The sequence below is a fragment of the Schistocerca nitens genome, chromosome 12 (genome assembly GCF_023898315.1).
Source record: "Schistocerca nitens isolate TAMUIC-IGC-003100 chromosome 12, iqSchNite1.1, whole genome shotgun sequence".
NCBI lineage: Eukaryota > Metazoa > Arthropoda > Insecta > Orthoptera > Acrididae > Schistocerca > Schistocerca nitens.
This window is the reverse complement of record NC_064625.1, coordinates 45,643,491-45,671,404: the sequence shown is the minus strand read 5'-3', so window position 1 is coordinate 45,671,404 and position 27,914 is coordinate 45,643,491. Positions and strand designations below refer to the sequence as shown.

The 27,914-nt window shown below is 44.4% G+C and overlaps 1 protein-coding gene across 2 annotated transcripts in view; it reads right to left on the bottom strand.

Annotated features, from left to right (window-relative positions):
• LOC126215141 (all trans-polyprenyl-diphosphate synthase PDSS1) overlaps window positions 1–27,914 on the bottom strand; it is an 831,585-nt gene that overhangs the window by 331,366 nt on the left and 472,305 nt on the right. For both annotated transcript variants that reach the window (XM_049941804.1, XM_049941805.1), the window contains one exon: window positions 41–307. In XM_049941804.1, the coding sequence (XP_049797761.1) occupies window positions 41–307 (267 nt within the window). The remainder of the gene's footprint in view (window positions 1–40; window positions 308–27,914) is intronic.

The window sequence follows — 27,914 nt, the reverse complement described above, 5'->3', positions numbered from 1 at the left end:
GTAGTTGTCGGCGGGATGTAGTCGGTGGTGGAGTACTCACCTCGCGGATGTCTTCGTAGATGTCTTTGAGGTCGTGCTCGAGCAGGCGGTAGGGGTCGGCCTCGACCTGCGGTAGCGGCCCGGGGTGCTGCGTGCGCATGCTGCTCAGGTAGCGGCGCGGGGACTGCTGCTGCGGCTGCGGTTGGCACTGGTGCGTGGCGGAGGGTGCGCACGGCGCCGACGAGCACGCGAAGCGCGCGGGGGGCGGGCACGGTGCAGCGGGGGCCGCGCACGCAGGCGACGTCTGCGCTGTCGACGCCCTCGCCGCCTGCAACGGCCGAGAGCACAATCGTGAGGAGCTCGCACAAACAGGCAGCAAAGTGCGAGACAGGGGCAGCTCAGCACATCACCTACAAAAGTATCTTCTACATTTTTCACACTTGTAAGAGCTAAAACTCAGCGCTGGGATATCAAATTCCTAAAGCAGTACGAAGCAATAGTAAAAAAGAAGGTTAGAAGATTTTCGACCGCTACTAACAAGGGAAACTCCACATTGCACCCCCTTGAGATTCAGTGGTAAGATGCGCCAGTGGATAGCCCGTCATAGGTGGATAGCCCGTCACAAACTGAACACAGATGAAGCACGAGAACATTAAGAAGATGCACTAGAACGGTGAAAAAAGAAAAAAGAAGCAAAATAGAAACAATGAAAGATTCAATCTCAAGAAGTGCAACATCAAGCATACTGCAAGAACCACGTCGTCAAGCAAAGCTGGAGATCTGTGTTCAAATCTCAATCGTCCCCCATTTTTTTCGCCACAGAAAATTATGATCATTCCCTCTGGTCACTGATGTGTCTGTTTGCCGTATCCAAATTTGGCTCTGTCTTGTGGTGTAACGTAAGTTTGCAACAGTGAAGTGTAAGGAAGGGACCTCCAGACGTACATACCCCCTATTTGTTCTACAAAAGTACCACAGATTATGACTCTTGCGTTCTGTTTTTTTGAAGTTTTGACTTTTGAATTCCTTTGTTGTGACATAATTCACAGTTTATTTGTCCTTTTCATTACTGTGAGAGATTTTTCCGGCATCTCGTTTGCTCTCACTACTCTTCACATTTACTTGCGACAGTAATATATTCTTATCACAAGACTCATATTCTACAACCAATGTATAATATGACAATTGCGAAACAACAAAAGGAGAACAGACATGTTAATGACTGGACGGGCAGTTCATAAATTTGTGAAAAAAATGAGGCACGAGGGAAATTTAAACACGGATCTCCCGCTATGCAGTCCAACACCGGCACACAATCGCGACCCCGTGGTTCTTATAACTCGCTCGATGTTTCACATCTTGAGCTTGGATCGTTAACTGTTTCTATTTTGCTTCTTTTTTTTACAGTTCAGTACACCTTCTTCCTGTTTTAATCCTTGATCTGTGTTCAGTTTTTGACGGGCGATCCACTGCGTAATTTTACCACTCAATCTGAGAGGGGTGCGATGTAGAGTTTTCCTTGTAACTATACAACAGTTCAAGTTTATAAACACAATCGCCAGTAGCTCAGTGGACGGCATACGAATCTTGTAATTCTGAAGTTCCTAGTTCGATTCTCGTTACTGGTAACTGTTTTTAGGTGTTATTTACACTATGTTTTTGTTATCAAATGGAAATCCTAATTAACAGACACGGAATCACAATTTTTAAAATAAATAAAATCTTTACTTTTTAATTATAGTACATAAATGAAGTTTGGTGCACACAAGTATAATGCATTATCGTTAAATCAAAAAATTAGACAAAGCACTGTTCATTCGAGAAACAAAACAGTATTTCAGTTTCTATTGCATCATTCCCATATTTATAGCAAATTTTAATTTACTGCGAATACTCAGATTTTAGTAACTAAAAATAAGTGACAAAATTTGATGTTCAGTATTTAATATAATCATTCACCAAATTTAAAAACTTAAAATGCTATCTTAATTTACTTATTAAGTTAATGGTTTGTCAAGTATTAAAGCCAGAGACTGTGTACACTTTTTGAGGCTGCGTAACTCACGACGCAGACGTTACCCAGACTATATTCGTCCTGTATTTGAGAATAGGAGACTTCGCGACGTTCAACAAACAAACTTAACACACATTTGTAACCTCTTAAGATTGACGCCGCCCACAAAATGATGAAAGGAAGAAAAATGTTTTCGCTTACTACATTTTGGCTGTTCATGCTCCTCGCTTAACGGCAACAATTTCACACACTGTATGAATTGTAAAGTACTCAGACGTTTGAACCTGTTTTATGTACGAGATTAAGGTTTTTGAAAGAAACGAAAGTCGTGGTGGGAGGGCTGTCTAACTGATTGTTTTAATATGACTCGACATTTGTTAATTAATATTTCAATTATTTTGTTAATAAATAACGAATTTACCGAAAAGTAAAAAAACAGGTGCTGCTACCGAGAAGCGAACCAGTGAGGATCAGTCTGAAAGGTGTAACCGTCAGTAAGCTTATGTGTCTGCACACAGAGTGAAGTGCGCAACTTTTTCGCTCTAAAAATCTTTTTACTTGTTAAAGATATTAAAAGTATCCTTTCACCTAGACGAATAGTGACCCGGGGCTCATGAAATAAAGACCGACGCTTTTTCCAAACTTCGTGATTTATTGAGGTATAGACTTCACCTTCATTTTGTAATGTAAAGGATTCTTCTTTTTTCCTATGATAGGGTAGAGATCTGTGTGGGAAAAATACCGTGGTAAAATTCTATTTTAGGTCTGACTAGCAATCATAGAGTACCGATATGTAGAACATTGGCGTTTTTATGTTGGGGCCTTACGAACATTGGGCCTGCTTGAAGTTTACGCCACTTTAGATAGAGAGTAAATTAAATGTCACGTATCGTGTGCCGCGGCTGTGCTGGTTTCCGTGGACAACTAAGTAAACTTCCCAGGAATGTGTTACTGAAACGACCATAAAAACACAACAAGATCTCATAATCAGTCTATTTTTACTCTTTAACTACTTGTAAAACCTGCAAACATTATTATCACTAAAACGTCTAAATATACTGCTGTGGCACACAATAAATGGAACTCCCTGGCAGATTGTATGCCAAATTTGGTCTCGAACCTGATACCTTCGTCTTTCGCAGGTAGGTGCTCTACCGACTGAGAGCTATCCAAGCACGACTCACGACCCGTCTTCACCACTTTACTTCCGCAAGTACTTTACCTTCTGGATATGCTAAAAATGTAATTAAAATTTTTATATCATCGCTGGCTGTGTATCAGTCATTAATAAAGGAGCGGAAAAATGTTGGACTTCAATTCATCAGCCTCTGCTCACTATTCACATAGTTAACGGGAGATTACAAATACATTTAACGAATCTAAACTTATTTGAGGTGAAAAAGTGAATAATGATATTACATCAACCCTAGATACTAGTATGCTAGCCGGCCGAAGTGGCCGTGCGGTTAAAGGCGTTGCAGTCTGGAACCGCAAGACCGCTACGGTCGCAGGTTCGAATCCTGCCTCGGGCATGGTTGTTTGTGATGTCCTTGGGTTAGTTCGGTTTAACTAGTTATAAGTTCTAGGGGACTAATGACCTCAGCAGTTGAGTCTCATAGTGCTCAGAGCCATTTGAACTAGTATGCTAACGGCATCCAAATGCCTTTAAGCGTCAGCATCTGCCATACCAGCCGTTAATCAGGATCTTTGATCAGATGTTTGCCGCCGCAGCTGATTGGTCAGCGACTCTGACTGATACGAGTAAGAGCAAAGTTCCAATTCCGATACTGCGAGGGAGTTTTCCCCGGTTCGAGGACTGGAAAGGAGAGCACTCAGCCTCGTGATGGCAACTGAGGAGGTCCTTGAGTGAGGAGCAACGGCCTCAAGAACTGGGAAGCTGGCAACAGCCGGTACAACTGTGTTCTGAAGCCGTACTCTTCCACTGGCAGAGGATGACGTGGCGGTCGTCGGCACAGACAAGGCGAGCAGACAGAGCTTTACCTATAGCTGTATTCAGCAACACGACGGGCTCAAAACCTAGGTACAGAGCTCAAGTACAACATGTCACAGGGTCTCGTCATATCAAAGGGAAAGTTGGAAATTCAACATTCTCATCAAACCATTTCTCCCATAGACAATGATAATTTCCATTTACGCTATGGGAAAACTATGAAAAGCCTCGGCATAATTTTGAAAGAGCTGCTAAACTGGGCGTGCTTCTCCATAGGATAAAGCTAAAATGTGTAGTTAGATGATAACTAGACGACATTTTCTGACCGTGAAGGCATTTCGGTGGTTACGAACACAAACCTGCTTCTCTCAGGCAGGAATCGTTTCTGAATTAAATGCCACTACCCCACTAGTCACAGACGGTCTAGGGCGTCAAGAAACAAATAGTGTACTATTTGAGACGTGTAACTATTTCGTTGATAACTATAGTCTCAACGCTGTAAGTGATATATATAAACACACTGAAGGGTCAAAGAAATTGGTCTAGGCATGCGTAGTCAAATACAGAGATATGTACACAGGCAGAATATGGCGCTGCGGTCGGCAACGTCTGTATAAGACAAAACGTGTCTGCAGCAGTTGTTACATCGGTTACTGCTACTACAATGGCAGCTCATCAAGATTTAAGAGTTTGAACGTGGTGTTATAGTCGGCGCACGAGTGATATTGCACAGCATCTCCGCACGAGCGATGGGACACAGCATCTGCGAGGAAGAGATGAAGCGAGGATTTTGCCGTACGACCATTCCACGAGTGTACTGTGTATATCGGGAGGCTGGTAACACATCAAATCTCTTACATCGCTGCGGCCTCGAGAAGATTCTGCAAGAACAGGATCGACGACGACTGAAGAGAATCGTTCAACGTGACAGAAGTGCAACCCTTCCGCAAATGGCTGCAGATTTCAATGCAAGTGTCAGCGTGCGAACCATTCAACGACACTTAATCGATATGGGTTTTCGGAGCCGAAGGCCCATCCGTGTACCCTTGATGACAACACGGCACAAAGCTTTACGCCTCGCATGGGATCGTCACCACCGACATTGGACTGTTAATGGCTGGAAGCGTGTTGCCTGGTCGGACGAGTCCCTTTTCAAATTGTATCGAGCGGAGGGACGTTTACGGGTAAGGAGACATCCTCACGAATCCACGATACTGCATGTCAGCAGGGGACTGTTCAAGCTGCTGGAGGCTCTGTAATGGTGTGGGGCGTGTGCAGTTGGAGTGATGCGGGACCCGTGACATGTCTAGATACGACTCTGACAGGTCACACGAACGTAAGTGTGCCGTCTGATCAATTGCATCCATCTATGCCCGTTGTGCCTTCCGACGGATTTGAACAACTATAGCAGGGCAATGCGACACTCCAGAAGTCCACAATTGCTACAGAGTGGCTCTAGGAAAACTATTCTGAGTTTACACATTTCTGCTGGACACCAGTCACATATTGAATGATCCATTCCGTGTTCCAGTGACCTTCAGGTGAAAGATTACGAAAAGTACGCTCTTTCAGCGGACATTCAGGAGCAGAATCGAGTTTTTTCCGTAACAAACCAAGTGATGCACATGTAATGTGCAGTCCTGCAGAGGAAGAGCAAGTAAGATCTACGAGACGGCCGGTGAATGCACATGCTTTTCCCTGTACGAATGATGCAGCACACGCTTTCACTTCTTACGCACACTTCATGACAAGGCGTGAAAGGCACGCTGCTACTACTACTACTACATGCAGCACTTGTCACTAACGACAAAATCAATTTCCTTAATTTTCCATATGAAGGTGCCTGAATGAGCATAGTAAGTAGCAGACTAATGCAGAAAGTCTTTAATTGTTTCCGGCTGGTGTCGAACGCCATCAATGTTCCTTTAATGGGTAATGAGAAAGGGAATCCGCTTGTGACTGGTTATGTAGACGAATGAGCGAACCTAGTACCGCGATAGAATTATCGATAACTCTGCTGTCTTAGCCGCCTGAGCGACGTTTCCTTCATATCGAACAATGGCAGCATGCACTTGGTTGGAAGTGGGCCATCGATGTGCCACTCAGAACGACACATTCAGTTAACGGACAGCGACCGCTAGATATATCGCAGTATTATCTTGTTTCCAGCTATCATTATTTAGGTAATTGTTAAGAAAGACACGCAAAAGTTGTATGTATTTAACCTTTCCAGAATGAGATTTTCACTCTGCAGCTGATATGAAACTTCCCGGCAGATTAAAACTGTGTGCTGGACCGAGTCTCGAACTCGGGACCTTTGCAAAGGTCCCCCATTCGAGTCTCGGCCCGGCACACTGTTTTAATCTGCCAGGAAGTTTTATTTAACCTTTGCGATGATTGTTCTTCATGTTATATATGGTGCCGGAAGGTTGTCTGTCTGGTAACTTACGGAACAGTATGTAAAAGTGATAGCGACAGGGAAATTCATATTCCACAAAAAGGTGGAAACAAATACACTGCTGGGAGAAAAGTGGACTCCCCAGAAAGTTGCGTCAACTTTAAGGACTGACACAAGGCACTGAGCCCCATGAAACAATTATTATCTGAATATACACACTTTCCTTCTTCTTCTGCACATATTATAAAACTTAAGTCGACTGCCGCATCTTTCTGTTTGTCTGCAAAGGCTAATCTGAGTAACTCTGTAGGTATATTGCACTAATAGCTAGACTGATTCACGAGGAAGGATGGTATATATACAATGAAGCGCCAAAGAAACTGGTACAGGCTTGCGTATTCCAATATAGGGATATGTAAACAGGCAGAATACAGCGCTGCGGTCGGCAACGCCTATATAAGACAACAAGTGGCTGCGCAGTTGTAGGATCGATTACTGCTGCTACAATGGAAGGTTATCAAGATTTTAGTGAGTCTGAACGTGGCGTTATAGTCGGGGTACGAGCGATGGGACACAGCGTCTCCGAGGTAGCAATGAGGTGGGGATTTTCCCATACGACTATTTCAAAAGTGTAACGGTGAGTATCAGAAATCCGGTAAAACATCAAATCTCCGACATCGCTGCGGCCTCAAAAAAATTTCTGCTAGAACGGGACCAATGACGACTGAAGAGAATCGTTCAACGTGAAAAGAGTGCTACCCTTCCACAAATTTCTGGGCCATCAACAAGTGTCAGCGTGCGGACCATTCAATGAAACACCATCGATTTGGGCTTACGGAACCGAACGCCCAGTCGTATACCCTTAATGACTGTACAACACAAAGCTTTACGCCTCGCCTGGGCCCGTCAACACCGACACTGGACTGTTGACGACTGGAGACAAGCTGCCTGGTCGGACGAGTCTCGGTTCAAATTGTATAGAGCGGATGGACGTGTACGGGTACGGAGACAACCTCATGAATCCATGGACCCTGCATGTCAGCAGGGGACTGTTCAAGCTGGTGGAGGCTCGCCAATGATGTAGGAGTGATATGGGACCGCTGATACGTCTATATACGCCTCTGACATGTGACACGTACGTGAGCATCCTGCCTGATCACCTACATCCATTCATGTCTATTGTGCATTCCGAAAGACTTGGGCAATTCCAGCAGGACAATGCGACACCGCGAATTGCTACAGAGTGGCCCCAAAAACACTCTTCTGAGTTTAAACACTTCTGCTGATCACCAAACACTCCAGACATTAATCTGGGATGCCCTGCAAGGTGCTGTTCAGAAGGGATCTCAGCCCCCTCTTACTCTTGCGGCTATGTGGACAGCGCTGCAGGATTCATGGTGTTAATTCCCTTCAGCACTACTTCAGACATTCGTCGAGTCCATGCCGCGTCGTGTTGCAGCACTTCTGCGTGCTCACGGGGGCCCTACACGATATTAGGAAGGTGCACCAGTTTCTTTTATTACCGCTGAGCCAGTCAAGTCGTCAGGCAGTACATACTTAGTGCTATGAGTACGAAGCCGAGGCGGTCTGCTAGTGTAAAAACATGAAAGGTTCTAATGAAACATTTTTTGGGGAGTTGGGTGGGGGATCACGATCATGATCTCCCCATGGCAACCCCCTGCCCCCCTTCTGCAACCTTCACCTGCGGACAATTCGACTGAAATGACACTAACCATCCGCCCCCGCAAAATGCGCTCTGTGACCTGCGCTAGGCTTCATTCCCGTAAGTTGCTGACAATAGAGTGAGTCAGCCGCCTAAACTACTGCGGACTTTCGACTCTCGCGTCGCCCGGACCGGTTGTAAACAAAAACTGGGACACCGGCTGCGCGCCAGGCGGCTAGGGCAGAGCTGGGCTTTCCCACTTGCCACGGGGCGCCGTTCGACTCCAGTCGCACGCAGTCCGGTTCAGAGGCGAGGCCTTGCGGACGACGGCAACAAACAAGCGAAATACCAGTCATACAGTACCAGACTGTGCATAATTAGATTCGATTAGATTCAGTTTTCGTTCCACTGACAAAAAAAATGAAATGATTCTCCTGGGCGTGGAACAAGTCAGAAAATCTATTATCTATAATACTATCTATAGAATCTAATTTCTGTAATACTCACTACCCTCATCACCTGCCAGGAGATTGTCAAAATATGTGAATACATTACAGTGAAGTGGGACTGCTAATATTCGCAGAATTAATACACTGTCAGAATGAAATATAGTTACGCACTTTAATAAATTATCATACACAAAATATCTAATCTTGACTGCTGTGACCAAGCGCTGTCAAAACTGAATACTAACATTTATTTAATCTGGTCTAACAGCCTTTGTTAAGATATTAATCTATAGTATAGAGGGAGTTGCCTATCAAAAAGTCCTTCCAAGTCTAACTGTGCTTTATCTGAAATCAAGTTTTTAATGGCAGCTGGCAGTTAATTGAAAATGTTTGCCTCTGAAAAGTGGACCCCTTTTTGGACCAAGAAAAGTGATATTAGGTCTTTACGTAGATTGTTCCTATCCCTTGTATTTATACTATGTGCTGCGCTATTGGTTGGAAATAGAGATATATCACTTGCAATAAATTTCATTAAGGAATAAATATAATGAGAAGCAGTGGTTACACTGCAAAGTTCCTTGAATCGGTTTCTAGATGAAGTTCTTTAATTTACTTCAGAAATGAGTATTATTACACGCTTTAGCACGCTAAATCTTCTGCTCAATTTGACGAGTTACTCCAGAATATGATCCTATATATAATAGAATGAAAGTAAGCAAAGTATGGAAGTTTTTTTTATATTTATATCTCCTACATCTGTCGTCATGCTCACAGAAAATACAGACGTGTTTACGTGCTTCAGCAGTTCCTTTGTATGCCCTTCCCAACTGAATTTATTATCGAGTTGAATTCCCAGAAATTTAACACTGTCAACCTCTTCGATCTGCATGCCTTCATATGTTATACACATTCTGGAAGGAAATCTCTTACAGGTTCTGAACTGCATACAGTGGATCTTTTCAGAGATTAATGACAGTGAATTAACTTTTAACCATTAATTAATGCAAGTGAAAATTTGACTAACAGCCATTTATAAACATGTACTTGACTTGTTACTTATTGCAATGCTGATATTTGATTAATGGGCATAAGGCCGTGATTCAATGCATAATTCTTCCAGTAGATAAAGGCAGTACTACAAAGCTAATGAAGAAAGAAGATACTGGAGCAAAATTCGGGACTTATTGGAACCAGGAACATAGAGAAAACTTCAAGGAGATCTAACAAATTCTGTTCTCAGGATAACGAATAAGCTAATATAGGCCTCTTCAACTTCTCCCACTGACAAGAACGCTCTTATCAAATCAGAAGCGTCGATACCGAGATTGTATTATTTACCAAAGATTCACTAGCAGAGCATGTCATTGACACCGATGGTTAGTGCAACTGATTGTCCGACATATCGGATTGTCAAGCACTTAGCCATTCTCCTACAGCCATCAATAGCAAGAACTACACTTACATTAAAGATTGTCGGCATTTATCGAAAAACTGAAATTCGTCTGGCTGAGAGCAAGTATATTACGGTCAGTTTTGAAAAAATGGGGGGGGGGGGGGGTAGAAAATTATGTCCAGAAATCAAATATCAGTGATATCGTGAATACCGGCTGTGAAAACCTGCAATGCGAAATTGTTTATATTTCACAGTATTCATTTAATTGTGGTCTTGGGCTTATAAGATTTGTCATCAGACTGTAACTGACTATAGTTGTCAAACCGGGTACAATACGATAGTTGTCAACAACACTGAAAAATATGTTGCAAATCGACAACAAGGCGCATACACAGAGTAAATCTTTGGCAATGCAGTCGTAATGTAAGTGAATATGTATAACAGTAAATAAATGTAATGGGAACAGACAGAAAACATTAAGACGAAATATCGAGAAACTCTCTCTCTCTCTCTCTCTCTCTCTGTGTGTGTGTGTGTGTGTGTGTGTGTGTGTGTGTGTGTGTGTGTGTGTGTGCGTGCGTGCGCCCTTGCGCGAATATGAGATGGAAGTGAGGAGGACAAAGAATTATACGCAGCAGAAGAGAGCATGCAAATGTAGAAAACAAGCTAACGGACCAAAGAACGTTCTATGTCAAATTAGTAATTACAATAAAATAAAATTGATGGTGCACAAACAGAGTTAAAAACTGTGGAACACGCACATTTTATGCTTTTTATATATACTATAGTTTGGAAAAAGCGACACACGAAGTCCTTAGGTTAGTTAGGTTTAAGTAGTTCTAAGTTCTAGGGAACTGATGACCATAGATGTTGAGTCCCATAGTGCTCAGAGCCATTTTGACACACGAAGACAGAGAGATATGGTCACAATGAAATTTATTCCACCGATTAGGGACATCACGCTATACAAATGAATAGATTTACAGACTTCTTCTTCTTCTTGCGATACGGCCTCTGTAGGACCACGGGTAGCCACTTCGTGGTCTGCATTTTCCTCTTCTTCTCACAGAACCTCTTCATTCTCTCTCTTCTTCTCTCCCGCTCTTCTTCCGAGAACTTCAGTTTCCGTTTCTCCTGTCGGCGCCACTGGTGACACTCTAATCTTTTCCTGTATTTTTCTCTGTCATTGATCTCCGGCATATTTGTCGGTGAATATCTGTTCCTCCAATTTTCCTTTCCTTCGACCTTGATCCCCAATTCCAACCAGTCCGCCGGCCGGTGTGGCCGAGCAGTTCTAGGCGCTTCAGTCTGGAACCGCGCGACCGCTACGGTCGCAGGTTCGAATCCTGCTTCGGGCAAGGATGTGTGTGATGTCCTTAGGTTAGGTTTAGGTAGTTCTAAGTTGTAGGGGACTGATGACCTCAGATGTTAAGTCCCATAGTGCTCAGAGCCATTTAAACCAGTTTTTGAACCAACCAGTCCTTCCGAAGTTCAACAACCCACTTGGTTCCTGTCTTTCCCCTTGTTCTCCCTGTTGTTTCCCACACTCTCTTCGTCATTCTGTCCATACTCATCCTAACTACATGTGCAGCAAACCCTGACCTTGTGAGTCTGATTTCCCCGGAAATTGTTCTCATGTTCCGGTACAATTCTTCCCTAGGTCTTCGCATCTACATCTCTCCACCTCTTTTGGGACCTAGTATTTTTGTCAGTATTTTTCTCTCTTCTTTCTCTAGTTGTTTTGCCCCATTTCTTCCTAGTGTCATCGTCTCAGCGGCATATAATACTGCATTCCTCACCGTTGCCTTGTAGTGGCTTATCTTTGCCTCCGTGGATATATTCTTTATACTGTATATCTCTCTCGTCATGCAGAAGGGTGACATCATCTTCTTTATCGTCTCTGTTATTCCCTGTTCCTTCCTGTTATAAATTCTCCCAGGTATTTACAGGGATTTACAGACTTGTATATGCACTGTGACTATGGAAATTCAGTACGGAGTAGCGCCACCACGTGCTGCAATCAGAGCCTGTAGAAGTGGTGGCATGGATTCGAAGATCGTCTGAGTATGCTGCTAGGAAGGACTCTTCAACGCGATTTTCAGGCGCGTCCACAAATAAATTGTGGCTGCAGGAGGACCTGAACGAACAAGTTGACGACCAACCATACTCCAGGCATGGACCGTTGGGCGACATATCAGGTGAACGGGCAGACCAGCGAAGCAGTGGCAACCGCTGTTATTTAAAGAAGCTATGCACGTTCCTCACCACATGCGGCTGTGGCGTTGTCCTGCTGGAATATGGAATGACCTGCAGAAGGGGCGGTGCCTCAGGTTGAAAAACCTCCTTGATGTAGCTGTAGCTATTCAGATTGCCCTCAAGACGTAGGTAGCGAGATCGGGAGTTACAGCCAATGGCGTCTCAAACCACACATTTGATATTTGTCCGCTACGCCGCTCGACAATATAGTCTACCCGATTGTGTTCACCACGGCGGCATCCAACGCGTTTGCGGCCATCAAAAAATGGTTCAAATGGCTCTGAGCACTATGGGACTTAACATCTATGGTCATCAGTCCCCTAGAACTTAGAACTACTTAAACCTAACTAACCTAAGGACAGCACACAACACCCAGCCATCACGAGGCAGAGAAAATCCCTGACCCCGCCGGGAATCGAACCCGGGAACCCGTTGCGGCCATCACTGCAGGACAAGGTGAAGAAGGGCTCGTCCGAAAACATTACATTTTGCCACTCAGCATGCCAGTGTCGATGTTCAAGGGCGCACTGGAGTCTGTGGCGCTGGTGGGTTCTGATCAACAGAACCCGACGCAATGGCATGTGTGCCACCAGTCCACTCCGCAGAAGTGTCCACACCAGTAGCAGGGCTCCAATGTCGCCCCGACACTATGGACGAAGCTGTTCCGTCCGTTAAGGCCAGCGGACGAGATGGCGGTCATCTCGCAGTATGGTCACATTGTGTCGTCTAGTACCCCGCCGCAGCTGTGCCCACTTCTCTCTACTGGTTCCACATGCGCCACACCGCTCTAGGAGCGTGCCTTGTGCGAGCCGCAATGTCACGGAACTACAGACCTCCGTCCCGGAGGCCAATAAGTCGTTCGAATGCACTCAAATGTCGATATTTCTCCCTGTGATGTTGGCGAGGTACAGCAGCAATTTAGTTGCACGTTTCCATTTCGTATGACGGCTCCACACCGACCTGTCGGGCCACATCTCTGCAATTTAAATCACTTACTATGGTTCCGCTGTTCTTCACGTACTCTTATCGTGGCGCGTTGCAGATCTCGGCATCTGAGTTTTTCACAATCTACAAGCAGTAGAGTATTATGAAGTTGTTACACCGAGCCGACCGGAGTGGCCGAGCGGTTCTAGGCGCTACAGTCTGGAACCGCGCGACCGCTACGGTCGCAGGTTGGAATCCTGCCTCGGGCATGGATGTGTGTGATGTCCTTAGGTTAGTTAGGTTTAAGTAGTTCTAAGTTCTACAGGACTGATGACCTCAGCAGTTAAGTCCCATAGTGCTCAGAGCCATTTCAACCATTTGTTACACCGAGAAGCGACGGAAGAATCAGTTGACCAGTCATACTAATTTCTCTAAATTTTAAGGAAAGGGACATACTTGCACTGAGAATAGGAAGGGCTAATATCACAGCAGGACAAGAGGTTATATTGCATTCCAAAGCACCATGCCAACAAAATCGGGACACAGCCAGAAGAATTTTACGATAAGACAAGTGACGACAGTAATAAAAATCAGGTAGTGGAACGCACGTTTCTCTTGCGGACCTTTATATGAACGGAATAATAGACGCTCTCAAATACAGTAAATATCGAAATAGCGATGGAAATTTGAACCATCTTATACTGGGGTATGCTAAAAACGATCGCCAAAAAAATAAACAGTGGAAAAACCAAGTAAAAATGACAACCCCTCTGTCAAAACAAACAAAAACTAACATGTATAAAATAATCAATGGTTATCAACACAGGGGCATAGGAGGGCAGCTGTCCCTCCATATCTAGTAAGAAATTATGACCTCCACAAACTAAACTAGCACCCTTGCCCCGTCTGTCAGAAGGAAGCCACAACCCGTAAAGGTACCCGTTAGCAGAAACCAAAGTCATCTTTCGGCAAATATCGAAACTATTTTGCTTTTTGCAGATATTCTCGTCGCAACCAGCTGTGCTAGACAGCTTAAGTTCTAAACGCTTCCAGTTCCGCTATCAACAAGCAATGTTTTTCCTCGAGTTAGCAGTCTATGTAAAGTATTATCATGTTTTTTTAACAAGTTTAAATGTTTTGTGAAATGATTTGTCTACAGCGAGAAATGAAATACATTAGAGAAACATCTAACGCAACTTTGAATGATGCTCAAAATCATATACATAAGGTGAGACGCTCATATATTACTGACTTCAGGAGACCATAAATATCCTCATTCAAAGCACTTAAGTACTAAATTTTAACTTTTCAATCAGCAACTCAATTCAGGTATATTATTTCGAGCATTATTTAAAGGTGCATCTACTGTTTCTCTAATCTATTTCATTTCTAACTTTTAGACAGATCAGTTCGGGAAACACTGGGTATTTAATTTTAATTTTTTTTTTACTTTCAAGTTATGTTCAAACGCATGAAGTATAATTTATAAGGGGCAGTCAAATGAAAACCGAACATCTTCCACAACGCGACCATGGCATAGTTCCATTCAAAAGTAATCACAACACGCGTTAAGACGTTTATCTCACTGGCAGCTCAGACGATCAGTTTCTGCTTCGTAGAACGCGATCGGTTGCTGACGGATCCACAATCGCAACCACTCCTGCACTTGCTCGTCCGGCTGAAACCGACATCCATGCGTGTCTTTCTTGCGGTCGCCAAAGATATGAAAGTCACGCGGTGAAAGGTCCGGGCTGTATGGAGGATGCCACAGTGTTTCCCAACCAAATCGCTCTTGCGTAGCCTTCGTCCGATTGGCAGTGAGGGGGCGAAAGTTATCGTGCAGCAGGTTGGTTCCGTCAACATTCCTGGGTGGTTTGACGTTATGGCGCATTGATTGTTGTTCCACGCTCGACGAAGTCTAGGGGTAGATGTCCCTGCAGTCGAAGAAGGAGGTCATCATGACCTTACCGGAACTTATGTGAACAGCTTTGGATTTCTTTGGTGGGGGAGATGTGGGACGTTTCCACTGTTTGCTTTGCCATTTTCCATCGGGTTCAGAATGGTGGCACCAGGCAACTAATAGCATATAACACCTACCGGCCTGAAACTCGTCATTCCCATTAGCTAAATACCTGTCGAATTCCCTGAGAAAGAGCAGGCCGTGGACAGAAACATCCGCCATGCCAGATCTGAAAAAGCACCATGTTGAACACGTAATCGATGACGATCGCGTGCATGTGTGTGCACCTGCTCCAGATAATTCCAGTTATGTTAAACAGCGCAAATACTGGCTAACTGCTTCAACTCGAAAGTCAAAGCTAGGGGAACACACTAGACTCGTATCCCAGACTGGTTGCGTTAGACGAGTTTTTGCTGTGATGTTCACTAGTTCATTGCTTATTAAAACTGTTACCTTAAGAGTAGTGTAACCTGTTAGGATAATAAGCCGCATGACAGAATAAGCGCTCGATGAGTCACTCGTCATGCCGCACAATAAGTCGCTATGTCATTGGCAAAGACATACTTCTGAGGCGTATTTCAATTTTTTCTGAGCTACAGGGGCTATAACGATCACTTGCAACGGTTGAGGCTAAATTCTAAAGGGCTTGCTCAGAATATAAATTACTTTGATTCAAAAGGCTCTGAGCACTATGGGACTTAACATCTATGGTCATGAGTCCCCTAGAACTAAGAACTACTTAAACCTAACTAACCTAAGGACATCACACAACACCCAGTCATCACGAGGCAGAGAAAATCCCTGACCCCGCCGGGAATCGAACCAGGGAACCCGGGCGCGGGAATAAATTACTTTTGTTGTTCTTCTTCTTAAGAATTAAAATGGTTCAAATGGCTCTGAGCACTATGGGACTTAGCTTTTGGGTTCATCAGTCCCCTAGAACTTAGAACTACTTAAACCTAACTAATACACACATCCATGCCCGAGGCAAGATTCGAACCTGCGACCATAGCGGTAGCGCGGTTCCAGACTGTAGCGCCTAGAACCGCTCTCTTAAGAATTAGCATTGAATTAGCATTGTATAAATATCACTGTAAGTTTCTATGCTCAAGAGTTAGTTAAAAAATAAAGAAACTGTGTTTCAAAGTGGGTAACAGATCTGCTCGTGAGAATCACAAGATCTGGTTTCGATCTTGGTTATATTTTCATTTGCCCCAACTAATTAATTGTGACGCTGAGAACCATAAGGGCCTAAAGCACACCGTTTTGAGATTGTAGCATGTATGCATGCTTCTGACATCTGTTAATCTTATGATGAACCAGCCTGATCTATATCTGTAGGCCCATATTGTTTAAATGAACATCCACGAAAAGCTGCCTTACCGATTTCTCGGATATTCATTTCCATATGGGCCCAAAGTACAGAGCAATATTTTGTTGCTCTGTGCTGCTCAACTGTTCATCGGCGTGTTAATACAACTCGCCAATGAAATTCACATTTACATCGTTTGGTTTCCAGATGAGAAGCTATCAGTGCAGGACACTAAAACCGTGTAATGTAGAATCACGGTAAGAATAAAAACGAACATAATATTTCTTTGGACCTCACTTTGTTATATTAGTTAGAATCCAAAATACGTTCACTTTCTACAGTTTTCAATAAACAAAACACACTGATGATGGCAGAAGGTGCCGAAACATGTTTGGGTAACAAGAAATAACAGTGGTTTTGCACAAAAGGCCATTTAGACAACTGGGGACCAAACAGATCGCTTGCAGATGTGTGCGTGTGGCCTTAATTTTGTCTCGGAGTTCTCTGACTGGTGTGACAAAGTACTCATTCAGTTCTTCTGGATCAAGCAGAGTTTGACATACCTGACTCGAAGAATTATATTGTCTGATAACTTCCGATGCTACCTTATACTTGTTTGGAGCACCTTCTATGTACCTCACATGCTGTTTTTTTTTTTTTTTTAGATTGTATGAGCCCAGCTTTGTAACATTTTTTCTTGTAGGGTAAGCATTGTAATCCAAATCCCTCTGTTCAGTCCCTCGATTATTCTCATTTTTATGTATTCGATACCGTATGAGAATTTTTTTCTCTAAATTCTGCCAATTCTTTTGTATATTACGTAATTTTTACATTTTTACGTTTACTTGAGCAGTTAATTTTTATTAATGGGGAACACGGATACCGTGTCTCCATATTTTTTAAGAGAGACATCAAAATCATTTTCAACTCCAGTTTTGCATGTTTGACACTCACATACAGTCGAAGTTTGGTTTCTTTAATTTGCTAATAAATAACATAATGTTCTCTGCTCTCTGACCAAATGCCACACTAAATCTATTCGAATAAGTTGGTCGCTTACGACAAAGCGTAAAAGCAATGGAACAAGACCTGCAAATGCTCCATCGGTTAGGCTAGCCACATATTCCTCTTTGTGTATGCCTACGATCCACCCCATTTTATATAGCCCATGCTGTTTTCTATCAAACTGATCTTTTAACGCGCTAGCAGAGGTGCGATAAGTTGTCTTCAAGCCTTTAAACACGACTGTCGACATGTTGGAAGATACTGCCGTCAACAGCATACTCATCATGAAGGGATAGAACATAGGGCAACACTTAATCACCGTGAATAACGAAATAAACATACGTCATATTCACGGTAACGTGAATGAACGTGCCCGAGTCATGCTAGCAGAAACACCCCGAAAACATCAGAGAACCATCTACACGCTCCACACACTGCGCAGTCGACGCCTCACATCTTTGAAACTTGACTCCTCGGACTACGCTACTTGCCTCCAGTCAGATACTGTCCAGAAACTGTGTTGTTTTTCCCACGGAAGATGTGCAGATTGATGCACGGCTGTGAGCAATGTCCTCATGAGAGGTATTCTATTCCAAATGGCCACTGCATGCAGTTTCATTCGCAATGTTGGCTCGGAAACAGATCACTGACAGCAGTAATTGTTCTTGTGTATGGAACCAATTACCGGGGTGACACACGTCGGTTAGGATCATTTCACAACCACTATACGCCGTGCCGTGTTACATAGCAGCGGGTAGTACACCATATGTTGTACACTTGTAGGGCATCTTGTGTTGATACATCAGTAAGTTGTACAATTTAGTTGACTCCGTGGAACGGACACGTCCAAAGACGATAGCCCCTCTCTGCCATTCTGTTAAGGTCTGCATGTCGTCGCATCTTATTGTGCTGTTTCTATACAAGAGACTGGCACATACACCCACATCATTGCCACGACGCCAGCAGTGGAGGGACACATGAGCGCCTGGTATCAGCTCTACACCGTTCACGGCCCCGAAAAGGGACCAGTGTGCTCTACTAAAGAGGTGACAAATATTTCGTAAGGTGAGCTTATTTTGCAAACCGTGTAAATGAAGTCTTCTCCTTCGCATTGACTCGGTATGCGCACTTGCGGCCGAATATATATCTCAAAGTTTTACGTAGGAACCCGTGTCCAAAAACGTCATCCAACAACGCTATAGGGCGTCAAAGTTCGAGGCGCCGGCGACTGTAAATGTATGTATAAGTATATGCACGATGATTCCGTGATGATGTTACAAACTTTCAAGGATGACGGAGAAAGATAAATGTATCAGTCCGAGGTAAGGGTCCCCGCACCGGGAACGAACGAATCGAAAGTTATGAGCGGAAACAGTTCTGATACCTCTGACAGGGGAATAGATGTACTGGTACTGTTGTTGCTAAGATTGTAGGGTAGGCTACTTTTAGAAGTGGTAGTACTGACCAAAATAAAATAAAAATGTTCAGTAAACGCGGGCTCTACAATACATTCATTTAAGCACTTGTTCAATAGATGAGATGTGTGTGCATCGCGGTTTTATCGTCGTTTACACTGATGGCTCCAAAAAAGGGAATTTCCTTGGCTGTTCTGTAGTGTTCCCTGATCATGTTACCCTGATTCGCCTCCCTGACGTATATACCGTTTTCGCAGCGGAGCTCCACACGATCCTGAAGGCACTGGAGCAGATGAATCGTGTTCAGGGCAATCGATTTCTCCTCTGCTCCGATTCTCTTAGTGCCTTACAATCAGTGCAGAATCTGTACTCAACGGAGGCAATGGTCCAGCTGATATATGACCAACTCTACCTGCTCCAACGACGGGGTAAGGAAGTGTCCTTCTGCTGGGTGTATGGTCATGTAGGGGAATGAACAGGCCGGTCGGGCTGCCTAGGAGGCGTGCAGAGAGCAGGATGTGGTCCAGTGTCCTATTCCCTTGCAGTCTGTCGTTTCTGCACTCCACAAGAAGTGCATGGAATTGTGGGAAGAGGAATGGCTGGCGGTGACGGCCAATAAACTGCGGTTGGTGAAGGCAACAACTCGGCCGTGGCGTTCCTCCTGCCGGTTGCTCAGGCGGGAAGAGGTGGCCCTCACGCGTCTTCGGACTGGGCACTGTCCTCACACACATAGCTTTCTATTACGGCGGGAGGATCGCCCGTTTTGCGATGCTTGTGGTGTGCACATCTCTGTCCGGCACATTTTAACAGAGTGCATTTTATACCGCGATGCAAGGGCAGAAGCACAAGTTGATGGGGATCTGCCCTGTGTTTTAGCTAATGATGAGACGTGTGTGCCTAGGGTTTTAAAGTTTTGCGATGTGTCTGGACTCTGACCTAAACTTTTAGGCTGGAAGTTTTAGTGTATTGCAGAGTGGCTGGCTCCTCACTTTTTTCCTTGCGGTCAGCCGGCCACTTCCATCTGCTATATTGTTTTAGCTCCCTCTACCACTTTCTTCCTGTGTTGTCCATGTATTACTGCTGGCGGCATGCTTCGTCCCACGCTTCGGTGAGGGTAGGCACATATTTTTCCAAGCTTGTTACCTGTGTTTTACGTTCTGTTTTATCTTATTGTTCTGAGTATTTTTTTGACACCCGTCTCAATCTGTTACTGAGCGGGCGCTGAAGACCTTGCCGTCGCACGCCCTTACAACCCTCTCATCTCCACAGCAGCAAAGATGAACAAGCGCTCATAGCTCCTCAGGTATGGATTTGAAAGCCTATGTTTACAGGAGTGTTTTACTTGTTGTGGTCCATACTACTACCTCTGAAAGTTGTATACCCTACAGTCTCAGCAACAACAGTACCAGTACATGTATTCCACTGTCAGATGTGTCAGAACGGTTTTCGCGTACAACGTTCGTCTAGTTCGTTTCCAGAACAGGGACTCTTACCTGAAATTGATACATTTATTCTTCTCCATCATCCTAGAAAGTATATAAGACCATCACAGAATCGTCCCGTACATACGTACATTTACAGGCGCCTACACGTACATGACCAGCTGTTGTTTGTTGGGCCTAGCACTCGGAGTGTAACAGGAAACTGCATTGGTGTGGTTCTCGTCACCTGGCCAAGGCCGAAATTTCCATATACTTTTATTCTATTTCATGATCATTACCTTATTATGGGGTTGGTACTTGTAGTTAACATTTTGTAATTTGAAGTACTTCAGAGAATATCATCACGTGCCAGGTGTCTACTGTGAATAATTCTTAATTTGTTTCATAGTGTACGGCCCGGTATCCACTATCATCGATCATTTTATGAAAGTTCTGTCCAAATTTTTACTACATTAGACGTTGTTAAAACTGCTGCATTTAAATTGCAAATTTCCTAATTCTACTAATATCGCTTGGGATAAACCCATCTATTTCTTGATATTGCCATATTTGTGTATGAAGTTGTGTTTCTTCTCGAGACTGACTGAATTGATTTTGGAACACGTGGGGGGAGTAGTTAAATGAAAATTTGCTTGATAACACAACCGTCGTGAAATTGAAAACTTGACAGTGTTTACTCATGTCACCAGTCGTTAATGTTATTTCCGTCCTGTAGCTTACTTAACTGATATAAAATAATTTAGAAATGTTGTGTATTTGTCACGAAAGGCGAACTGACGTCACATGACATTGACATTTGTGTAGTGTTTATGTAAGCTTAAGTGAAATCAGGAAGTAAAAAATAAAAAAACTTTTTATCATTGGCACTTTTTTGTTTTGTTTTTTTTTTTTTTTTTTAGCAGGCAGTAGGGAATTTGTTGCACGATACAGTACCTTTATGTAATGTTTCAGAGTGGGGCTGCATGTTCTAGAGAATGTTTAAAAAAATTTTTTTATTGCTAAAATTTCCTTTTAAACTGTTAATCGTATTAACTTGGATGTATAACCAATTACCGTTAAATAAAATTTCTGTCAACAAGGCTTGGACGAAATAAATGTGCCTACACCTTCCCCATCCTGGCTCTACTACCGTCTGTACGCCCCAAGTATGTAAAGTGGATTGTGAAACACCCTGTATTATATGTAACGGTACTACTACCTCTTTACAAACCAGACGCCGCACTGCATTGTCTCCACCTTCTGACAAACAGAGACAGAAGGCAGGGTACGAAGAAAAGCGAAGTCGGGCAGAGCGTGGCATAGCGCGGCAGGGCAGGGCTGGCTTAGCTTTCTCTGCACAGCACAGGCCGCCGGAATGCCGGCCGGAGAAAACGGGACGCTCCGGGACACACCCACCCGGCGCCGGACGCCAAAACTACCACTGCTATCCTCCTACACGATAAGGCGGTGTCGGGTCTCCTGTACTAGTGCTATACACAACATTTCTATCACTGACGTAGTGATTATCATCACTATGTGCTCAGAGAGAGAGAGAGAGAGAGAGAGAGAGAGAGAAATAAATAGAGAGAGGGGGGGGGGGGATGGGATCTTGTTTAAAATGTTATGGACCAATTTTTTTCTTCTCTTCGCAATACCGGGTGGTTATAATTAAACTTTCCCTATTTAACACGTTATAACAAGGAAACTAATTACTGTACGAGGACCAAACTTGGCAGCATTAATGTCAAGAACATGGGGAAGGCAAATAATGCTGAATCAATTCAACTGAAAAGCTTTTAATGTGCTGCTACGGTAGATCATACCATTACAAACCGGTACAATTACTGCAACAAAATGGGCTCAATATGGCGCCCACCAGTGTGCAGAAGAGTGTGAACGTGCAGGACTGCATTCTGCACAGCAGAAGGAATGTTATTGATATCCTGCGCTTCAGATAATCACAAGTGTGTATGTTCCCCACGTAAACACTGTCCTTCAGGTAGCTCCACAACCAGCAATCAGAGGGTGATCGTGTCGGCCAAGCATTGATAATTCGTTTGTTTCCAAATGTGTTTCGGAGAAGAAGGTGAACTTCATAAGCGATGTGCGGTGGGACCCCATCCCGCAAGAAAACTGTTGACTTCAATGCGTCTCTCTCCTATATGCTGGCGAATCATTTCGCAGTAGCGGTGGCCAGTCACACTGCACGTCTTTGGTCCATGAGCGCCAACCTGTTCAAAAAACAATAGGCCAATGATGAACTTAGCTGTGAAGCCACACCACACGGTGACACGTCCACCATACAGAGGAACTACATGCACAGTGACTGGAGGTAAAGATCCCCACACTCTGCAGTTCTATGTATACATCCTACCAGTCAAAAGAAAAATGAGATTCGTCTGTCCATAGGGTGAACCAGGGCCAGCCCTCGTCAATTCTTGCGAGAATGTGGAAAGCGATGTCAACAGTCGATTCGAACTTCTTCATCATGCTCCACACAGCAGGTGGAGGAAGAGGACCCTTCCGTAATCCTTTCAGTCGGCGATATTCTGGGAGTGCAGCATTATTGTTGTTTTGATAACAGAGCTTCACCAGTACCGTCCTGCCCCTTTTGTCGAAGCTCATGTTGACAGGCCAACAAGTGCACTGCGAGTGGTGAGGTGTGTGAGACTATGAATGACGATGACTGATTAGGGCACCTGGTGAACTGGATGGTGGTGCTGTGGCGCATGGAAATCATGCACCCCATACTCTAGACATTAATGCTGCCAAGTTTGGTACTCATACGGTAATGAGTTTCTGTGTTGAGCAGCGAAAGTTTTAATTATAACCACCCGGCAGTGCCCTGGCAACCTCACACAAACCAGGTCTCTTCGGTAAGGGAGGGGGGGCGGGCAGCTGGGGAAGGAGGGGGAGGGGTTGTTGGCTTTATCGCCTCAGCAATACACGTATGGACCAAGAATGTATCATCCAAAAGTAAGCCACTCTTATACCGAGCGTATTATGCTCTGCAGGTTCTCCAGTTCCGTCTGCAAACTATCGGTGTGAGAGATGACGTGGGCTCGGTGAATCAAGGTCTTCGAAACACCCATAGTTTGTGCCGGATGGTGGCAACTAGCGGCTTGCAAGTAAAGGTCTGTGTGTGTGTGTGGGCTTTCTATATACTGAATGACCAAGTGCGCCATCACTCTTACGTCGCACCAAGACGTCTAAAAACGGCAGGCAACCCCCTTCTCCAACTCTGTAGTAAATTTTATGTTTTCCCTCCTGCAAAATTTTCTTCGCTGCTTGGAATCTGTCAAAGACGACCTAGAGTTGCGCAAGGCAGGTGTTTACAGGATTCCGTGCCAATGCGGCAAATCATATATAGGGCAAACGACGCGTACTGTGCAGGATCGCATTGTTGAATATCAGCGGCATACTCGCCTCCTTCAGCCTGGTAAGTCTGCAATCGCCGAACACTGCATTTCCACTGTTCATGTAATGAATTACAGTGAGACCAAAATTGTGGCCCATATGTCTAACTTTGGAGTTCTGTTAATAATGAATCCGTGGAATTACGACTATCTGACAGTGAGTATCTTATTAATCGAGACGGCGGATTTCAATTGAATTCGGCATGGAATCCAATCGGTGAAAACCTTCGTGACCTCCGTAGCCGGCGTAGTTCTGTGATGGACCTGCGGGAAGACAATCGAATTGATATCGATGCGACGCGTTTTCACCACGGAGGGCGCGCGGCGTAGCAAAAAAATGGTTCAAATGGTTCTGAGCACTATGGGACTTAACATCTGTGGTCATCAGTCCCCTAGAACTTAGAACTACTTGAACCTAACTAACCTAAGGACATCACACACATCCATGCCCGAGGCAGGATTCGAACCTGCGACCGTAGCAGTCGCGCGGTTCCGGACTGCGCGCCTAGAACCGCTAGACCACCGCGGCCGGCGCGGCGTAGCAGAATCGAATGCACTCAAGAAGCGCAAGCGCAATGCCAGCACGCATGTGGCGACGGGGCCTTAAATACCAGAGCTCAGTGCGTTTTCGCCAGTATCACCTGTATCACCTGAAGATTACCAGAAGACTCTGCACTGAAATATTGTGGCAGGAAGTTACAAACATCCGGCAGTTCGTCCGAAATTTTGTGGAACAACAAGAAAAATGTTTCTGAAAAAAAAATAAGGGGGGAATAGACAGTATTCGGAAGTCTTTTCCGAAAGCGTTTCTTTGTAGTGTATCCTCATATCTCTCTCTCTCTCTCTCTCTCTCTCTCTCTCTCTCAGCATGAATCCCGACTTGCGGGGCATGTTGGTTAATCGGATGTGGCATGTTAATGTTAAGGGGTGGCCGGGTGCCCTTCCTGTCACCACACAGTACCCCCCAGGGAGGAATTAGGGCACCCCAACTGTCTGCATCTAGTGAAAGCCATGGAATAGTGCGAATGTGTTAAGATGTCTGCGAGCCATGTAACTGAGGCGCAACGTGGGGACCAGCCCGGTATTCACCTAGTGGGATGTGTAAAACCGCCTAAAAACCACATCCGGGCTGGCCGGCACACCGGCCCCCGTCATTAATCCGCCAGGCGGATTCGATCCGGGGCCGGCGCGCCTACCCATCCAGGAAGCAGCGCGTTAGCGCTCTCGGCTATCCTGACGGGTGAGTGTATCCTCATGTTGTTGTTGTTGTTGTTGTTGTTGTGGTCTTCAGTCCTGAGACTGGTTTGATGCAGCTCTCCATGCTACTCTATCCTGTGCAAGCTCCTTCATCTCCCAGTACCTACTGCAACCTACATCCTTCTGAATCTGCTTAGTATATTCATCTCTTGGTCTCCCTCTACGATTATTACCCTCCACGCTGCCCTCCAGTACCAAATTGGTGATCCCTTGATGCCTCAGAACATGTCCTACCAACCGATCCCTTCTTCTAGTCAAATTGTGTCACAAACTCTTCTCCCCAATTCTATTCAATCCTCATATGGAAGTGAAATTATAACAGTAAACATTACACAAGAGAAAACGTGCAGAAGTCTTAGGGAAGCGTTGCTGCAGCATAATGCTAAAGATTAGGTAGGTAGATTGGCCAACTAATGAAGAGGTACTGCATCTAATCGCCAAAAAAATAGCTTTATCGCAGTCCTTGACTAAAAGAAGGAATAATTTGACTGGGCGCATCCCGAGGCATAAACGAATAGTTCATTTGGTAATGGATGGGAGGGTGGGTGGTACAGACTGTCAAATGATGCCTTAGCATGACCGTGGAAATGAGATTCAAAATGGAAGTAAGGCGCCATATATGCGCAGAGACTAGAAGAGTTGCTGAGGCAAGGCTGATGTGCAAGCTGCAGAAAACCAGTCTTCGGACTGATAACAACATGAAAATTTCTATCACATAATTTTTAAGCGAGCCTTACTTAACATACCAAAACAGCTAAACGTAAAGCAAGTAAACACAAACGCGGAATGTAGAAAGCTCGACTAAAAGATGGGTAAGTTTTCAGCCACGAGAAAAGCTAAACGAATTACGTCTGCGCCTTATCAGTATGCAACCAAATATGCACATCTGTCTGCCGGGACGTCGTTTCCAGCGCAAATAGGATACCACCAACGGCGTTTACTAAACGGAAAAAAATAAGTATTTACCACTGATAGGGCAGGAAGGAATACAGCTGAAGACGTTAGAAAGGACAACTGTAAAGTGACATAGAAAAAGTTCCCGTGACAAAGGGGAAACTCTAGAGAATAAAGAAGATGATGAGCAGGAGTAGTACATTACATATGTTAAAAATGGTCTTGTAATTTTGAACCTACGAGGACTCCTACGAAAAAATCAAACATGCTGAACAAGTAGTTTCTTTGCCAACCCATATTTACTGAGACTCATTTGTGTGATACGAAACTAAGACTTAATATTGTTTAAATGCACTGAAGAGCCAAAGAAACAAACACCTGCCTAATATAGTGTAAGGCTCCGCGAGCAAGCAAAAGTGCCGCAACACTCGAATAATGTCTGAAGTAGTGCTAGAGAGAACTGACATCACGAATCCTGCAGGGCTGTCCATAAATCCATAAGAGTACTAGGGGGTGGAGATCTCTTGTGAACAGCACGTTACAAGGCATCCCACATATGCTCAATAATGTTCATGTCTGGGAAGTCTGGTGGCCAGCGGGAGTGTTTAAATTCAGGGGAGTGTTCCTGGATCCGCTCTGTGGCAATTCTGAACGTGTGGAGAGTCGCATTGTCCTGCTGGAATTACCCAAGTCTGTCGGAATGCACAATGGACATGAATGGAAGCAGGTGATCAGACAGCAAGCTTACGTACGTGTTACCAGTCAGAGTCGTATATAGACATATCAGAGGTTACAACTACACTCGCCTCACACCTTTAGAGCGCCTCCACCCGCTTGAACAGTCCCCCGCTGACATGCAGAGTCCATGGACTGATCTGGTTGTCTCCATACCTGTATACGTCCATCCGCTCGACACAATTTGAAACGAGACTCGTCCGACCAGGAAAATGTTTCCAGTCATCAACAAACCATGTCGGTGTTGACTGGCCCAGGCTAGTCGTAAAAAAAAAAAAAGTTCAAATGGCTCAAAGCACTATGGGACTCAACTGCTGAGGTCATAAGTCCCCTAGAACTTAGAACTACTTAAACCTAACTAACCTAAGGACATCACACACATCCATGCCCGAGGCAGGAGTCGAACATGCGACCGTAGCGGTCGCGCGGTTCCAGACTGTAGCGCCTAGAACCCCTCGGCCACTCCGGCCGGCAAGTCGTAAAGCTTTGTATCGTGCAGTCGTCAAGGGTACACTACCTTCGGCTCCGAAAGCCTATATGGATGATGTTTTGTTGAATGGTTTGCACGCTGCCACTTGTTGATGGGCTAGCACTGAAATTTGCAGCAATTTGCGGAAGTGTTGCACCTGTGTCACGCTGAACGATTCTCTTCAGTCGTAGTTGGTCCCGTTCTTGCAGGATCTTTTTTCGGCCGCAGCGATGGCGGAGATTTGATGTTTTGCCCGATTCCTGACATTCACGGTACACTCGTGAAATGGCCATACAGGAAAATCCCCACTTCATCGCTATCTCGGAGATGCTGTCCCCCATCGGTCGGGCGCCGACTATAACACCACTTTCAAGCTCACTTAAATCTTGATAATTTCCCATTTTAGCAGCACTAACCGACCTAACAATTGCGCCAGACACTTGTTGTCTTATACGGGCGTTTCCGACCGCACCGCCGTATTCTGCCTATTTTAATACCTCTGTATTTAAATACACATGCCTATAGCACTTTATTTGGTGCTTCAGTGTAGTATTCAGGGACATTTAACGAGATTGAACACGGAAGTCTTAATAGGGTATCACGTGATGTCGCTATATTTGTCTCGTGATTAGAAAGAAAAAAAAAAGTTGAAGTGGCACTACTCGGACTTTTATCTGGGCACTTTTTTCTGTGGCTTTCGTGTTACACATGATAACAAATCAGATGAATTGGGATAATACTGAAAAATCTAGTTCAGACGAAATGTTTTTTAAGGATCGCAGTAAAATCTAGATAACAATATACTCTGAGTAACCAAAAATCACAAATGTGCACGGTGGTTGAAAGTGAAGTTTCTCTACTTCAAACGGCTCCCATGAAAAGCGAGAGATCTTACAGCAGTGAAACTTTGTGGAAACATCTGTAAGCACTTGCGAAAGAGTAATTAAGAGTAAACCATTTTCGGAAGAGAAATTAAGATTAAACCATTGAAAGAAACACATTT